Source organism: Condylostylus longicornis, unplaced genomic scaffold, assembly GCF_029603195.1.
Source record: "Condylostylus longicornis isolate FDR11 unplaced genomic scaffold, ASM2960319v2 ptg000040l, whole genome shotgun sequence".
Taxonomy (NCBI): domain Eukaryota; kingdom Metazoa; phylum Arthropoda; class Insecta; order Diptera; family Dolichopodidae; genus Condylostylus; species Condylostylus longicornis.
This window is the reverse complement of record NW_026578009.1, coordinates 6,375,586-6,394,274: the sequence shown is the minus strand read 5'-3', so window position 1 is coordinate 6,394,274 and position 18,689 is coordinate 6,375,586. Positions and strand designations below refer to the sequence as shown.

The window sequence follows — 18,689 nt, the reverse complement described above, 5'->3', positions numbered from 1 at the left end:
GCTTTACGACGTTATTTGAAAATTATGAGCATTATTAATTGGATGGGATTTAGCCAAATTTTATTTACATTAAAATCAAATATTTTTTCCATAATTAGCCAGGATCTTATAACTTCGAATTTGAACTTAAAACAATTTTTTTAATTTGAGAGATAACTAATTGTACATATACATATGTATGTATATATTTTGCATATATTTTTGTCAAAGCAAACTTTAAATAATTTGAGACGTCTAACTTTTAGGTTTCTTTAATAAAAAACCATAATTTCCGGTAACGAAAATAATTTCGGATTATGTCACATCAAGTTTAAATGTCCATGCTTTCTATATCGATGCTCCTCAACAATCTTTCTTCTGGTATACAGGAAGTAGTTTTTTGATCATATGTATAGCCGTCAAAACAAATGCAACGATTGGGTGAAACACATATTCCGTTTTCACATTTTCTAAAAATACACAAAAATTTCATTTTAAACTTAATTATTAAAGCAATACCTTCAAAATTGTTGAAAGAATTTTCTAATTAAATTATTAAATAATTTAAAAAAAAGGAAAAAGGTTTTTAGTAAAATTGGGGCTTATTAAAATTACGAAAACTATTTCAATGATGCTCTTCTGAAAAATGGCCCCACTTTTGACTTCAAGCATATAAAATCTCTGATTTATAATTAAGAACTAAGAATTAACGATTTTAGGAAATTTTATTGAATTTATGTTTTAAAATTCGTTTCAACAATGCAAGTTCGCAAGACATCCAAATTTCAAGTAAGTTTAGTCTTAGTTTACGACTCTTATGATATCGTAAGAATCAAAAACAGAGAAATTTAAGCTAACCATCTAAGTAATAGTTATTAGCTTATTTCTGCCATTATCAATAATATGATGGCATATATCGAACAGCTCAAAGAATTCACTGATTAATCTCAAAAGGGCATTTCCCAGAACATTTCCTTCCTGAATAAATACGATTATATTGATGTCAAATCTGTGAATACTATGATTTAAATGTAGTATGGTCATTCGAGATATAAGCAGTTACTCTACAAAAGCGTATGTATGTAGGTACCTAATCATACATTATAATCAACAGCTCTAAAAAGAACAATAATAAGAACTGTCTGCTTTATTAAATTTATTTTACTTACTGGTAACATGGGGCTTGACATATACCGTTCTTTAAAATAGCACCACTGTGACATCTGCAGACATTTGGACTTTCACATGTTCCGTTAACACCACAATTATTTTTGCAAATAGGTTCACATCGATATCTAGCAATTTGATAACCTTTTTTACAGGAACATATCTGTATTAAATGATTTTTTTGATAATTAGAGTTTAATATGTATGTATGTCCGTATGTTCTTTTAAATAAGATATCTATATATACTATTATTTTCATTTGAACATTTAATTACATTGGGAGCACTGCAATATTGATAATAATTCGATTCACAATCGTTGCGTTTGTCACAAAAAGGCCGACAAAATTTTTCACTTTCATCTAAAACATAACCAGGATTGCATTTGCATGTTCCATCAGCTTTGCACTGACCTAAAATTTAAGATTAATTGTTTAAGATAAGATTTATGTAGTAGTTGCGTAAAGTTTGCATGAAGAATTTACAAATTAAAAAAAAAATATTTTCTAAAATATAGAACTTTGCAGTTAAATATCAAGCTAAAAGTTTACCGGATGTATAATTAAAAAATTAATTTGTGGAAACCTAAAATTATACTTCCGGTTGAGTCCGGAGATGGATTAAAAAAACTTGTATATTATGTTTAACTTCTTATATTATACTTAACTTTAACGTTTTAGTATTATCATTAAATGTTATTACCATTATTACAATCAACAGGGCACGTTAAAACACATTGATCTTCATGATTTTTAACATAATTCGGAAAACATTTACAGTATCCTGGCTCTAAGCAAACTCCATGATCACAATTTGTACAATCTGGGACACATTTGTTCCAATCGTATTTTGAACGTTTATAACCATCGCAGCATACTTCAATTTTATTATAAACAAATTTTCTTGATTTACCCTCTGATATTATTGTATAATTCCGATCATATTCTAAGTAAGTTTTTCTACAAAAAAAAAAAAAAACAAACATACATATGTAAAATATTTGCTTTTAAAGTTTTATAAGAAACGCCAACCAATTTAAAATTTTCTAATTTAATTTTTGTATTTAGGAATTAAAATGAAATAAAAGACTTCCTGTGCTTGTAATTTAATTACATAATATACGCATGTATATATACATAGTTGAAAAAATATTGTAACTATAAAAAAAAAATTTTAAAATAATAAAAAACTTACAGCACTTCTCTTACACATTTATGCTCTAGATCTTCTAATGTATTATAACTTTGTTTATTTTTGATGTTTTTATTTTTATTATTTGTGGTGTTGTTATCAACAATAATTCTTGAACAAGTTGATTCTATATAGTTTACTAATAGTATAAATTTAATAATTAACCAAAGAAGAATCATACTTAATTGTTCAAAAGAAAACTGAATATGCACTCTAAAAATTATTAAATAGAAAAAATATTAAAATTTCTTTCAATTTTAATATTTTTAATTTATTATAAATTAATTGGTATTGCGCCCACAATCCATTGATGATTAACTAAAATTGAATTCGAATTTGATTATTAGTGCTCTTGTTATTTGTTTGTTTGAGAGAAAATTTAATTAGAAAAAAGCTCTCTTATCTTATAAAAATATATTGCGAAACGCTTGCTTTAAATCATAATAAAAAAATTTAATATTTAATTAAAATAAAAATAAAATTCAGTAATCAAGTAAGGTTCGAGGCTGAATTCATTTAAGAAAACTTTTAAATGCAAAGATGCATGTTTATTTTTATGTAAGCATGTAGGTAGGCATGTGATTCTGCCTTTACATAAATATTGAGTATAAAATAATTTTTTCGAAATTTCGCAAGAATGTTGTCACTCATATCCTATGACATACACATATCTATTCAAAGTTTTCAATAACATTTTACTATATATTTTATTGAATTTGAATTAAAATAGATTTTGTATTGTGTATTAGCTTTTTGAAAAAAATCTTCCCATAACCAATGTAATTCCATTTACATAATGTGAAAATGCAGTGTTATTCAAGTGTTAAGAAGAAAACTTAAGGTCATTAGAAGAAGTCATTGAATTTCAAAATATATTAAATAATTTATTTAGTAAAAAGTTAAAGAAATTACATATTTTGTGTTCTGCAAAAATTTGTCATTTAGAAGTTTAAAATGCATAATAATTCTCTAATAATTATGTAATTTAACTAACAACTTGTTTAAAATACGAATTCATCCCTCAATCTCTTAAAAAATTTTGAAACATGTGTAATATACACTATAACATAACAATTGTTTGTAGAAATTTCTTTTTCTTCTTTGAAGATCAATTTTTTTACTTCTTATTTTTCCTTTTTAGAAGTACTATGTATTTTAGGATGGAACAATTTTATAATCTTCATTGTGTTAAAATAAAGATTTTATTTGAATAATCTTAAATTTATATTTTATGATGTTCTTTGCAATAAATCATCAAGAGGTTGAAAGAAAATCCTTAAAAGTTCTTTAGCTTGCGATTGCAATATTATTGCAATATAAAAAGCAATTTGTTGAGGTATAAGACATCATAAAGCTTACATATTTGAATTAAGTTTGAAAAACTTCTAATATGATTGAAAAAAACTTTTTATTGTACTAAAAAATGGAACGATAAGACTATAAAGATCTATATTGATACTTGGAATTAATTACCAAATATTTGCTATTTCAGCGCTCCCATAACAGAATTCCAACAAAATAATGCTATAATCATACATTAATAAGGAAATCATAAAATTTCAAAAGAATTGGTTCACGTGAAGTGGGACAAACAAAGATTTGAAGTTAAAATAGGTATGGTAAAAAATGTCCAAGACCGCTTTTTTTGTGTTATAACAAAGAACAAAGATCATATTAGCATCAGGAAACCATCACAATTTCACACGCTGTCAAATTGTATGATGTCGAATACAAAGTAATTACGTATCAATAAAAAATAATTTTACTTCTTTTCTTTTTAATAATTATAACCATGTTTACTTTCGGAGACATGAAAAGAAAAAAGTAATATTAATTAACTATTTTCGGCACATGTGTAACTCTTAATACGATGTAAAATAGTAAAATTGTAGAATTTAAAGCTCTTACTGTTTTTCAAGTTCTTTATAATTGTAACAATATAAATGTAAACAGCTGTTTATCAAATCCAATTCAATGATTTAATTTAAAATTTTTAATTATATTTATTTTCTTTGTTTTTAAATAAGCTTTATTTCATCCAAAAGAATTTTCATTTTAAGTTATCAACAACAATAATAGTCAATTCAAAAGCAATCGCTTCTTATAAAGCTTCCAAATATCGGCAAATTTTCGGTGCGAGTTCTTACAAAATATAAAAGAATTTCAACTCTTCCAAACAAGATCGACCATTTTTTTAAATTTTGGATTTTTAAACCAGTATGGAAGGCATTATTTTTTACAATGATAAATTGGATTTAAATGACATAGTAAATAGCGAGGAGTACAAGAATTCGGATGAATCACTGATGATTTGCGATATAACGGAAATGTCAAAAAAATATAATCAATGGGTTCAATTTATGCCAAGTGTAAAACCATTCTATGCTGTAAAGTGTAATGATAATATAATGGTATTAAAAGTTTTAAATTCACTTGGGGTTAATTTTGATTGTGCATCAAAAAATGAGATAGAGAAAGTTTTGAGTATTGATGTTGCACCTGATCGCATTATTTTTGCTCATCCAACTAAATTATTGGGTCACATAAATTATGCTAAATTGAATGGTGTAAAAATAATGACATTTGATACAGATTTTGAATTGTTCAAAATTAAAGAACATTATCCAGACGCCAATCTTTTATTAAGAATTCGTTGTGAAGCAAAATTGGCATTAGGACCATTGGGCGCGAAATTTGGATGTGAACCAATATTGATAGCACCAAAACTTTTAGAACTGGGAAAAAAATTAAATTTAAATATTAAAGGAATATCATTTCATGTTGGTTCCAATTGTTTGGATCATGAAGCATACAATGAAGCAATATACAGAGCACGTCAACTATTTGATATTGGAAAGGAATTGGGATTAACAAATATGGATTTACTAGATATTGGTGGTGGTTTTCCTGGTTCTAATGATAGTGGATTCAAACAAATTAGTGACGTAGTAAATATGGCATTAAATAAATATTTTTCTGATATAAATGTGCATTTCATTGCTGAGCCAGGACGTTTTTTTGTGACAACAGCTTTTCAATTATTATGTAAAATACATTCAAAACGTGAAATCAGAATCAACAACAATATTGAAAAGATAATGTACTATATAAACGATGGATTTTATTGTTCATTAAATGTTGTTAAATATGACAAATACAAACCAATACCAAAAATTATTAAATATCAATCGAATACAAAATGTGCTATTGACGAAACTAATTTAGATAAGGAAATGAAGGAAACGACAGCCACTACATTTGTAAAACTATATAAAAGTTGTATATGGGGTCCTACTCTTGATTCTTTGGATCTTGTGTATGACGATATTTATTTACCATATTTATCTATTAATGACTCGTTAATATTTGATAATATGGGTGCATATTCATTAGTATCGGTAAGTGGGTTTAACGGTTTTATGCCGCCAAAATTCAAATATTATCTCAATCGTCAGTATAATGTTAAATATGTTACTGAAATAGAAGGTATGTGAATCACACTATTACAGCATATGTATTTGATTTTATTTATAAAAAAAAATAAAAGCAAGCAAAAACAAAAGCATATTACATTTGAGTATAGTTCTAGTTCTAGATATAATAAGTAAAAAAATTATATATTAACTAAATTACGGCTTTTTATTTCATACATGAATTTTCTTTAAGCTTCCAAGCACAAAACATCTCTTTGTTTAATGGCGTTAAGTATTGAAGAAATAAATTTTTTTTCGCTCAAAAAAATTTTTTCTTTGTTGCCTTCCCCCCGCCCCAAATGTCAAATTAGCAAAATGTTTTTGCAACTCATTTCTTTGGAACTATAAGGTTTATCAAATTTCTATAAAAGTATGTAACCGTCCATGTCTTTTTACAAGAACACATAACAAACATATTTCGTCCTTAAATTTTTAGACAATGGTTCAACTTTATTTTTGTCAACTTGAACTACGGTAAGTAATATGTATATATACAAAAATTTTAAAATAAACCGTGACTTCAATAATGCGCTTACAACGTAAACTTTACAAAGTATCATGTTCCAAAAAGTTGAGTAAAAGCTTTTGACATTATACAGTTTTCCTAAAAGCGTCCTATACCTAGTGGATACGTAAAATAAAAGTAAATCGAAGAAAACGAAGAACGCTTTTCTTATACATGTTGTATAAACGTTGTCAGAAATAACCAATTAAATAAACTAGCATATATTTTCAGCAATAAAGTGCTAGTTATTAAGTTTTTTTCCTAAAATGTAGCATAAGAATGCTATATTTTTGATGATGTGGTAACATTTGGCAAAAATTAACATTTACATAGAGCTTTAAATTGAAGTTTTCAAACAAACGTCAAACTATGTATTAATATTGTAAAAATTGTTTTCCAAAATGTATCAAAAGCTTTAGCAGTTTTTTTATAAAGTAAAGATATTGAAAGTTCTGAGAAGTTTGTACATCACGTATTAATACCGTACTTAAACTTTTTATAAAACATTATTGAAGTCACGGAAACTTATAAAAAACAGGTAAGGTTAGTCTTTCTTTCGATAAAAGTACGAGTGCGAAATTAAAAAATTGCAATTTAAAGTTGCAATTTTCTGATCTTGTTGGGGTATTCGATGACCAATTACGTTTAAGAACAAATATGGCAGTAAAATTAAATATTCGGAAATATGAAATTCATTTTACTCAAAATAGTAAATTTTTAGATAAGTGGCAATTGCATAAAACGGACGATATGCAAGAAAATTCGACGTTTTCAATTTCACTTTATTTATACATAAAATATATGTATGCATTGTTAATATTTATACACATAATTAATAAAAGAAATTTAATTTCTTTAGCTTTAACCAAAAAAAAAAAATGGGAAGTGCGTATTAGATTCACTCTGCTTTTCGGTTCGTCTTCTGTTAGCCTGTCCATGTGTCGCTTTAAGATACAAATAAATAAAATTTTTTAAATTCCGCGAAAGTAGAAATGTAACGACTGCGATTCCTTCAACCGCGAAATAGTATGAGTAAACGTTACAATGATAAAAAGGACATTGAAATCAATCGTTATCTAAATTCCGGTTTTTTCAATTTTTTGATATCGTTTTGATTTTTTTCTAGTCGGTAAGTTCTTGAAGTTTGAAATTTTAAGCATCTTTAAGATTTAAATATCATTAGAGAAAATTTTTTTTTCCACTTCTCTCGCCTTCCAAGTTATTGCTTGTCGCCTCTGGAAATTTGTAAAATTTAAATTTTCAATGTCTTATATTTTCGAAACGGGTAAGGCCATTCTATCAAAAAATATAATTATTTATATTATCTTACTTAGCCAACCATCGAAATCGAGTATTATAATGAATTGAGTAGATTGATTTTTTTTTAAACTATGGTTTCTTGCTCCAGCGAAAGTGCTTCTTTGCAAACCTTTGGTTCAATAAGAATGTATTTAAAATAATTAATTGTTTACATGAAACGAGAGAATTAACTAATTCAAATATATTTTTAGCATTTATATGTATATATAACTGCCAAAATTAATCCAAATAAAATATTTCAGTATATGTATGCATATGTATAACAGCACAAATATAGCTACCGAAATACATACATTTGAATATTAATTACATATACCTTTTAAAATAATAAATACAGTGGAATCTCTATATAACATATATTCATAGTTTGACAAGTCTTACTCGCTTACAATATACAAACTTCGTTCAGTAGAGGGTTCTTATATTAGAAACTGTCGATAAAAAACTATATAGAGAATATAATGTAGAGTTGCAAGAAACCAAAAATGCTGTAGAATGTAATGTATTAATGTAATAGGTAAACGAAGTATATAATATGCTAAAATAAATTACATGAGTAAGTTAACTTGCTCACCTAATTTATAAATTAAAAAATATTCTTTATTTAGGGAATTTTTCTTTTTTTAACAATTTCAAGTGCATTTTTAGCATATATAAAAAAGATATTAATTACATTAATAAATTAAATCTAGATTATGTCTATGTAATTAATAAAAACACTGCAAAATAATGAGAGTAGGTATGGACCATGTTAATTCCGAAATATACAACGACGAATGAATGGTTCTGCGAGTTGCGTGAAATATTTTACAGAAATTCATGCCACCAATATGCCAATAATTATTTCCAAATAGTTGGCACTTTAGATTGAATATTTTTATAAATTATATGGTATTATATTTGTTGAAGTAACGAAAATAATTGCCCTACCATTATATTTTCACATGTGAAAATTGTACCTTAAATAATTTTCAAAATATGGTAAAATAACTTTAGAAATTGCATGACAGCTACCATTTCATGGTCTAATTCAATCTCAACCTTTCAATAAGGTCTTAATTTTTTAGCACTTTTCCAAAAAATTTTTTGAAAAAAGTGCTTATTAGTTTCACTCTGTCCGTCCGTCCGTCCGTCCGTGGACACTTTTTTTGTTTACAAAACTTCTACACCCTTGAAGATAGAAAGCTGAAATTTTATATGTACATAGATCTTTACTAGAAACTTACTTCCGTAGAACAAAATTTTTACCTATCTCCCCCCCCTCTAGAAGTTATACCCCCCCAAAACCCTAAAAATGGCCTTTTTTAACTATTTGTTGCAATAAAACCATAAGCATTTTTGAAATTTTGCAAACGCAGAAAGGCAGCGGCTTGCTTTCCCTAGCGCGGTATACTACAGTTAAACTTTAGAAAAACAAAATGGCCGCTCAAATTTACCGTTATCTAAAGTCCTTTTTTTCCCAATTTTTGATGTCGTTTTTCTTCTAGATCCCAGCCTGTAGAAGTTTAAAATTTTAGAGACTTTTAGACATTAACAAATAGTTCATTTTTCAAAATTTTTTTCCATCTCCACCCCCTCTCAAGTTATCGCCCCTTGAAATTTGTAAAATTTGAATTTTTGACACCTTATATTTCCGAAGTCGCACGTTTTTTCAAATTTCTATAAACGCAAAAAGCTAACGGTAAATTCCATGACATTAAAAAATATAATTATTTTCCTTAACTCACACAATTAACCCTTAAAATCGAGCATTATGTTAACCCCTTTTTATATTAATTTTTGCTTTATTTCAAAGACTGCATAAATCGTTCATCCTAAAAATATGCAATCCTAGAAAGAGTTTTGTATATGAATGAAAATAATTTTAATAGTGTGATAGGTATACATAGACTGTATTTAAAAGCAGAATTTTCACTTGTTGAAGGGAAAAGTGCTACAATACAAACCATTGGTTTGATCCAACTTTATTTAATAAGATTATTTGCTCTGTTACAATTTTAAATCGGGTAGTCTAATTGGTTTCTTTAATATGATCAAAGTAGCCAAAATATATGCGGCTAACTTCATAAATTATTTTAAAATAATATGATGGTTCTATTAATATATCAGTATATGCAACGATGTGGTACAGATTTTTTAAAAGCAGTATATGTCCAAACAACTATTGAATTTGTATGCGTTGTAAGCGTTATCAAAATTTCATCCAAATTAAATAGGGTTCTGGCATTTATCATTGACGTATTAAACAAATTAAAAAAATTTGTTCGTTATATGTTGTTAAAATTTTTCTTTGTTATAACATGTAAAAAAAATTGGCTAGAAAAGGAAAATTTAATTTGTTTGCTATATAGAGAAGTTTGTTAAATAGAGATTTCTTATGAAAAGTTTTTGAAAATGTGGAGTCATTATGTGGAGATGCTGTTAAATAGAGATTCAACTGTATAGTATTTAAAAGTGATTTATTTTATAAAGTTTTAACTAGGTGCGCAATTGTTTTTTTTTTAATATAAACTTTGTTTAATCCATAAGAATTTTCATTTTAAGTTATCAACAGCAATAACAGTCAATTCAAAACTAATCGCTTCTTATGAAGCTTCCAAATATCGGCGTTTTAAAAATATTTTGATAAATATTTTCGGTGCGAGTTTGTACAAAATATAAAAAAAATAGGTTCAACTCTTCTTTTTTTAATTTTGATTCTTTAAACCAATATGGAAGGCATCAACTTTTATAATGATAAATTGGATTTGAATAAAATAGTAAACAGCGAGGAGTACAAGAATTCGGATGAATCACTGATGGTTTGCGATGTAACGGAAATATTAAAAAAATATAATCAATGGGTCCAATTTATACCAAGTGTAAAACCATTCTATGCTGTAAAGTGTAATGATAATATAATGGTATTAAAAGTTTTAAATTCACTTGGGGTTAATTTTGATTGTGCATCAAAAAATGAGATAGAGAAAGTTTTGAGTATTGATGTTGCACCTGAACGCATTATTTTTGCTCATCCAGCTAAATTATTGGGTCACATAAATTATGCTAAATTGAATGGTGTAAAAATAATGACATTTGATACAGATTTTGAATTGTTCAAAATTAAAGAACATTATCCAGACGCCGATCTTTTATTAAGAATTCGTTGTGAAGCAAAATTGGCATTATGGCCACTGGGTGCGAAATTTGGATGTGAACCAATAGTGATAGCACCAAAACTTTTAGAACTGGGGAAAAAATTAAATTTAAATATTAAAGGAATATCATTTCATGTTGGTTCCAATTGTTTGGATCATGAAGCATACAATGAAGCAATATACAGAGCACGTCAACTATTTGATATTGGAAAGGAATTGGGATTAACAAATATGGATTTACTAGATATTGGTGGTGGTTTTCCTGGTTCTAATGATAGTGGATTCAAACAAATTAGTGACGTAGTAAATATGGCATTAAATAAATATTTTTCTGATATAAATGTGCATTTCATTGCTGAGCCAGGACGTTTTTTTGTGACAACAGCATTTCAATTATTATGTAAAATACATTCAAAACGTGAAATCAGAATTAACAACAATATTGAAAAGATAATGTACTATATAAACGATGGATTTTATTGTTCATTAAATGTTGTTAAATATGACAAATACAAACCAATACCGAAAATTATTAAATATCAATCGAATACAAATTGTGTTATTGATGAAACTAATTTAGATAAGGAAATGTTGAAGGAAACGACAGCCACTACATTTGTAAAACTATATAAAAGTTGTATATGGGGTCCTACTCTTGATTCTTTGGATATTGTTTATGACGATATTAATTTACCATATTTATCTATTAATGACTCGTTAATATTTGATAATATGGGTGCATATTCAGTAATATCCCTTAGTGGGTTTAATGGTTTTATGCCGCCAAAATTCAAATATTATCTCAATCGTCAGTATAATGTTAAATATGTTACTGAAATAGAAGGTATGTGAATCACATTACCGCTGCATAAATAAAAAAAAAAATGTCTCACTAGTTTTGAGTACTTCTAATTCTAAATATAATAAGTAAAATAACTAAATTTCGGCTTTTTATTTCATGTTATACAAATTTTCTTTACACAAAGATAGAAGAAACAGTTTTACTACTTATTTTATTTTGGTGAACTTGCAGAACTTTTTGTAAATGTAAAACTTGACTTATTGAATTCTACTTTTTAACTTTTGTAAATACTGAAATTTTAACAGGTCCTAGACATTCATGGATAAATCATTTCGTTTCAGGAAGAAATAACCGACACATATTGCTTATTACGAATACAATGTGTAAGAATTTATGTTTATTATTAATTCTTAGAGGAATAACCAAAACATTTCCTCTTTAAATTACACTGAAAATACCTTGAGTTGGTTGTCACTTCTTATAATTTTGCTTTTATTAAAAAAGTGTGCAATAATTTAGTGCATTATCATCAAATTAAAAGAACAACGTATAAATATGTATACGAAAACTAAAACGTTTTTTTTTTAAAGGTGTTGGTAATGAGCTAGTCAACAAATTTCCGGCTTGATCCGATTTTACTTTGTCATTGATTTGGTTACAAATTTTTATTTCAGGAGATCGAATTAGAGCAGATTTTGAAGTCTTTTATATGCCGATCTGCATCCCCAATTGAATGATGAGATTACCTGTTACTAAATCATTCATCAAGTATTGTAAACATTTAGCGCTTATTTCATTAAAAGCTATTTGAAATAGAATTGAATAAAAACTATAAAAAATCTTAAGCAATAAAAAATATAATAATAACTTATTAATGCAAGTACCTGTATGTGTGTGTCACCAAATTTTCGTGTCATGATTTTCCATTGTTTACATTTAATAAATAGCTTAAATTAATTATACTTAAAAAATTTTTTGAAACTAATTAAGTGCCATATTGATCTTCGTCTACACAGGCTAAAAATGATTTTCAAGCTTAATTAGTTCTATGTATGAGTATTTATGTAAACATCATATTTATTTATGTATATACATACATATACATATACAATTACGAGTATCTTCGTTGGAAATTTTTTATTTAACTTTATTATGAAAAACTTTGTGTCGGTATTGAGATAAAAAAAAGCGCGATTAATTACAATCCAAAACTTGCAAGTTCTTTTCTTTTGATAAATGTTTTGTAGGCTTAAATATTTTTCATCTTAAAAAACAAAATGATTTAGTTTCCGTTGGCAGAAACAACGATCATTACGTATTTTATGGTTATGAAGCTTAACTTTAGGTACACTTTTCAAATTATTTATTCCAAAAATGACATTAAATTTTTAAACTTGATTTACTTGAAACTATTAAATCTAAATCTCGCGGTTTTACCTAATTATCTCGATTTAAAGAGTTTGGGTAATTGCATCTCAAATAGTTCATTTCGGTTTTAACTAAAACTATTCTAATATTTCTGACATAACAAAATAAAGTAATTTTACATTTTTAAATATTTTTATTATAAAATTTTTTTCATTGAAAAATACTGCAAATACAAAATATAAATTTAACGATAACAAAAAAAAATGATAACAATAATTCGATACAATGCTATTATGTAGATTCGTGAGTATGAAAAGGTAACTGATTATTAATTTCGATACCTTCGCCTTCGGCTATAAAGAGTTCTCAAAAATTGTCCTTGTTGTGAATTACCTGATAGCGTCTGTATTATTCCATTTACAGTTTGTGCAACACCTCCTACTATTTGACCAGGTGTCAGATTAGGTCCCTACAAATTGTGGTAATCGAAAAAAAATATTTTTTTGTTATTTCTTTATTTCTTTTTGTTAATCTTTATAGCATACCATATTAAGCGGTGGTTGTTGTTGTTGTGCGAATTGATTTTCATATACTGGTCTGTCATCGAAAACTGGATCATAAATATCAGGGTTTTGATTAATTGAACCGCTTCCACTGCTTAAACCACTATCAGTTGGTGAAATACTATTTCCTGGGTTGGATAATCCTGGCAAGGAATTTGATATTAAGCCACCGGATGAGATTGGTCTATATGGTCTTTGTGCGAATCCTGGCAATGTAAGTAAATAATTCTGTAATTGTCTCCTAATATTTGATGAAAAAAATGACCCACCACTATTACCAAGGTAGTTGCTTATTGATGAGCTAAAACTTCCACAATCATCATCATAGTATTGAGGTTGCGTTCCTGGTATTACATTATATAAATTTAAATCCCAAAAAAATCTTCCTTGTGCTTGTGCTGGTCCAGTTGATCGTGCATTTCTATAATAACATGGATTTGTTTGAGCCGCATACGATGGTCTTCTTCTTTTATTTCCCCCATGAGTACCATGATGGCCATGATGTCCATGCAAGCCATGTAAATGATGTAAATGATGATGATGTCCATGATGGTGGAAAGTTTTACCGGTTTCTGTAGGATCAATTTTAATCCGTTTTGAATTTACACCGTCTGGTAATTTATTTTCGTTTTCAGGCATACGATTATAAAATGAATTCGGTAGTGCATCTGCACGATTTATTAAGTTCGCTGTGGCATAATACTGTTGTTGTGTTAAAGGTCTTTGGGATTTCTTTTGTCGACGATATCGAGTAGCACCAAATTGTTGACCATCTCTGTCAAATGTTGACCGTTGTCCGGATACGTTTCCAATTTGACATAATACTATAGCAAATTGAAATGCTAATAAAAGTATGAAGAGCTTCATCTGAAATATTTTCAAATTCAAGAAATTTAGTCAAAATTTCGTGAACAATTAAACTATTAAAAAAATTGCAGAAGTTAGGTAATAAATCTGTTTCCATTTAAATCAATCTCAAGTTTAGAAAAGTTATAAAAATGTACATATGTAAGTACATATACCTATATTTTTAAATTTCTGACGTAAATGTTGTCACATAAACACATTTTCTTTTTGTCTTGATATTTAATTATTTTTTTGTATTTATTGTATTTTTAATTACTGTTTCTTAGCTATACTCTAATATCAATTGTTTCTTGGCATAAGTTCTTAATATAATTATCATATAAAGGATCGCATTACTTATTTTTACGGTATGAAATCTAACGTGTAGATTCTTCTGAGTTTATGGTTAGCCTTTTGAGATTATGGTTAAGACTCATATCGCTTTTTTAGAGTTTTCGAAAAATTATCTAGTTCATTCAAATTTCAAGGAACTTCATTAAAGTTTCAAATGTTGTAACTCAGTATCCCTTAAATGTTTGTCAATCAATACGTAACAATCAACATGTAACAATTTAAAGTTTTTTTTTTTCAAAATCAATTCGGTTGAAATTGTTATAAAGAAGCTCTTGTAACAAAGTGGGGAATTGCATATCTATTAAAATTTCAGTATGTAAAATTTCGTGTAAAAAGAATATTTTCCAAATTGTATAAATGCAATATGATCCTTAAAAATAAATGATTGAAACTAAATCATACAAATTGAGTGTGCAACGCAAATAATATTGCAACTGGGAGAAAATAAAAAGTAATCCGTAAAAAAATAAAAAGTGACCTAAGTCCATTTGCAATTTCAAAACTCTTTTGTTTCCAAACAATGATAATGTCTATGTTCTCGGATAGGTAAATAAATATTCTATAAAGTAAATAATCAAACAACCGAATTTTTGATTACTTTAAACCAAACCGGAGCAATATTTAATTTTTAATTGAAATGGACTCAAGTAATTTTTAAGATAAACCATCCAACTATATATTACAGAGTTTTTTTTTTATTTTAATATAAATACATTTTGATTTTGTTAATTAAAATTTTATAGAATTTAAATTTTCTAAAATTAAACCGAAATTATGTACGCCACTGAAATTATGTCAATTAAAGTCATTGTATATATATACATATACATATTTTTTACAAGTATTTAATATAAAGTACATAGTGTGCAATTTACGAGTACTACAATTGTGTCCTAAATGGTAAACCTTTTCATATTTTTTTAATTTTAGATTTTATCACTCACTTTTTAAAATAATTCTATAACATAAATTTGAAGGTACATCAATTTCGAATAATAATTGTATTTTTAATAATTTATAAGTATTATTTATGTTTTAAAAAAAAACAAATCATATTATTAAATGGGTTGATATTAATACAGATTTTTTTTTAGCACGTTCAGATTTGACGCGGATTTACCGCTTAAAATTTATAATTTTGATCCACTTTGTTGGTTTTATAAACTATAACTAACCTTAAAATCAAAAATATTTTAAACTTGTTACCTTTTTGTTTAGTATAAAATTTTTTTTTTGACTTTTTTAGTTGTTTTTCTTTTTATTTTATTTTTTTGTTAGACGTTTATTTTATGCGAAAATTATTTCAACATTCACGGTTAACAATAAATTCAAAAACCAAAAAAATTTAAAAAAGATTGGATAAAAAAATCACCAAAACACAATCAAAGAATTAATTTTGCAAAACTTTATGAAAAGTTTAAAAAACTAAATGTGCGCGGATGCTCAAATTAATCACACTGTATATGTATGTATGTAGTTTTATTTTGTCCGGCTTTATAAATTTTGTTTTTCAGCGAGACTTGCTGTTTATCATGAGAACGAAAGTTATGTAATGTTTATGCAATACTGATTATCTTTAACCTTTATAGGTTTTTTTTTTAAATATTTTTGATTGAGTTCTTCTTACCATAAATGTTATTATATTCCCCCTAAAAAAAAAACTAAAATGAAAATATCAAAAAAATTTATTAAATAAATTTTATATTGCAAAAATTGGGATTAGTTTTTGTTTTTTGCTTCTTTTTTCCAATAATTTTTATATTTTTATCAAAAAAGTCTTGTCAAGAACACATGTTTTTTCCGATAAAAAAAAATTTCATTAATTTTATAAACTAAAATCAATGTTAAAACTTTGAAAATTTCCAACTTTGGTGAAATTTTTGTCTACAAAAAGTAAAACAAAAAACGTAAAACGCACATACTTACTTATAAGTACTTAAAATATTTATTAAAATAATTTTTTATAATTTTTTTATTTATAAAACTGAAGCAAAATATTTATTTTGCATATAAACTTTCATGTGAATTAATAAAAAAAAAACTAGCCATATATGAAAATTTTTTCTTGGCTTTTGATGAATTTATGGCGATGACTATATGATTGATTTTATTAATGTATATATTGATGTTTTCTTGTTAATATTATTTGTATGTAATAGTATTTGTGTTTTTAATTAGAGGTCCACGAGATCCATTTCCTGATAGAATTTGTATAACATCATTAACACGATCCGCAACACCACCAACTAATTCACCAAATTGTCGAATTGGTATAACAGAAGAAGAGTTCTGTAATTGAAGGAAAACATATAGCACAAATATAAATGTCAAAAAAGTCTATGTTGTTTAACTTTAATTATATGTCTATAATTATTATTTATGTTCACTACAATCTTGACAGCATCATATTTTTTGCGATCTTTTGAGCTTATTGTGAATAAATTGAATCAATATTCTCATACAATTAATTAAAACTTTCAACAAAATTTTCTTGAAATCCCGGAAATTTCTTTAAAATTGGTTTAATTGGAAATTTCTTTAAGTTTTAGAATTTTTAATACAAAAAAAAGTTAAAGTCTTGTAGTTTTATATTGCCGTTATACTCTTTTAAAATAGCATTTAATTAATAGCTATTAGCAAGCGAATTTAGCAAATCTTGCCCGTTTCCTACAGTATTGAAGAGGAGTATTTTACTAGAACACGTGATAAATTTTTTTTTTTCACTTACTTCGTTTTCAGGTCCTTCTTCGTTGTCTTCAATTATTGGTTTAATATTATCGTTATATACAGGGATTACATTATCATTGTTATTATCATTAACAATATTATTAATTAAAGTACTTAAAAGTGGCTTTTGCTTTTTATTATTGTTAAATGAATGCCCTTCTCGATTTCCATTCAAATAGAAACCACTTAATCCAGCTAAACTAAGTCCATTGTTTAATGAAGAATATCCAAAATTTCCCAAATTATTGCAACCATTTAATAATACTGGAACTGGATATACAATAGGTTTTGCATATGATTGAGATTGTCCCGATGGATAAACATTATAAACATTTAAATCCCAAAAGAATCGTCCCTGTGGACTATCATCAAAATTATCTTGAATATTTCTAATTTGTGTTAAATATCGGCAAGGATCTGAATATGATTGTAATTGTTGTTGCTGTTGATGTTGTTGTTGAGATTGTAAATATTGTGATAGCAATTGAGATTGATTAAGTAGCGAAATTTTATTTTTATTTTTCTTTTTTTTCTTATGTTTATGATTTATTTTGGCCTCTCCTATATTATTGTTATTATAAATGGAAGGAGAATTGTAGGTTTTCCTCTGATTTAAATAATCATTGTTCATTGGCAGCCTGTTATAGTACGAGTTAGAATTTATAAGTGAATGTTGTCTTTCATTCAAATTATTCTGATAATTTGAAGAAGGGAATGAAATTTGTGAAATACTAATTTCTATGTTTAGTACGATTAATGTAATAACAATAAGGATAATTGTGAATTTCATTTTAAAAAAAAATCAAAATTATTTAACGGATAATTAATATTTTTTATTAAAAGCTTCTTAAATTATAAAATCGTTTCTTTAAAACGCGATATTAATATGATGTACCGTTATTGAGAGTTTACTTTCAAAGACTAAAGTAAAAAATTAGTTAAAATGCTTTTGTAAAATTATTTAATTTAAAAATGCAAGTGAAAATATGGTGGGTGTTGGTTTTGTAATAATGCAGTTGGATAAATTTCGTAATAAACAATCCAACAATTTATAAAAATTAATCAGGTGTTAGTAGATGATTGTAATGAAAAATTTATAAATATTGTGTGATGCACATGCCTTATTTTAGAAAATTGAAGCTAAACCAAAAAAAAAATTGTAAAAGTTTGCTGCTTTTTCATATACGTAGTAGCTCTTATAGAACTAAGTAATTAGTGAATTTACGAAAGCTTTATGCATCATATTGAAGAAACTTTT

At 26.4% G+C, this 18,689-nt stretch overlaps 4 protein-coding genes across 4 annotated transcripts; 2 read left to right on the top strand and 2 right to left on the bottom strand.

Moving 5' to 3' along the window:
• Positions 1-43: 43 nt before the first annotated feature.
• LOC129609771 (epidermal growth factor-like protein) lies at positions 44-2,629 on the bottom strand. The gene is made up of 5 exons (XM_055521890.1): positions 2,340-2,629; positions 1,848-2,104; positions 1,422-1,558; positions 1,149-1,309; positions 44-449 (listed from the first exon to the last, which is right to left on the bottom strand). The coding sequence occupies exons 1-5, from the start codon at positions 2,513-2,515 to the stop codon at positions 311-313; spliced, it is 870 nt and encodes a 289-aa protein (XP_055377865.1). The 5' UTR covers positions 2,516-2,629; the 3' UTR covers positions 44-310.
• Positions 2,630-4,555: 1,926 nt separating this feature from the next.
• On the top strand, positions 4,556-5,830 carry LOC129609793 (ornithine decarboxylase 1-like). The gene has a single exon (XM_055521915.1). The coding sequence runs from the start codon at positions 4,556-4,558 to the stop codon at positions 5,828-5,830; it is 1,275 nt and encodes a 424-aa protein (XP_055377890.1).
• Positions 5,831-10,345: 4,515 nt separating this feature from the next.
• On the top strand, positions 10,346-11,623 carry LOC129609792 (ornithine decarboxylase 1-like). The gene has a single exon (XM_055521914.1). It carries the CDS (start codon positions 10,346-10,348, stop codon positions 11,621-11,623), a length of 1,278 nt encoding a protein of 425 aa, XP_055377889.1.
• Positions 11,624-13,269: 1,646 nt separating this feature from the next.
• On the bottom strand, positions 13,270-14,371 carry LOC129609791 (uncharacterized). Its single transcript, XM_055521912.1, has 3 exons — positions 13,774-14,371; positions 13,487-13,710; positions 13,270-13,410 (listed from the first exon to the last, which is right to left on the bottom strand). Exons 1-3 carry the CDS (start codon positions 14,369-14,371, stop codon positions 13,270-13,272), a joined length of 963 nt encoding a protein of 320 aa, XP_055377887.1.
• Positions 14,372-18,689: the final 4,318 nt, after the last annotated feature.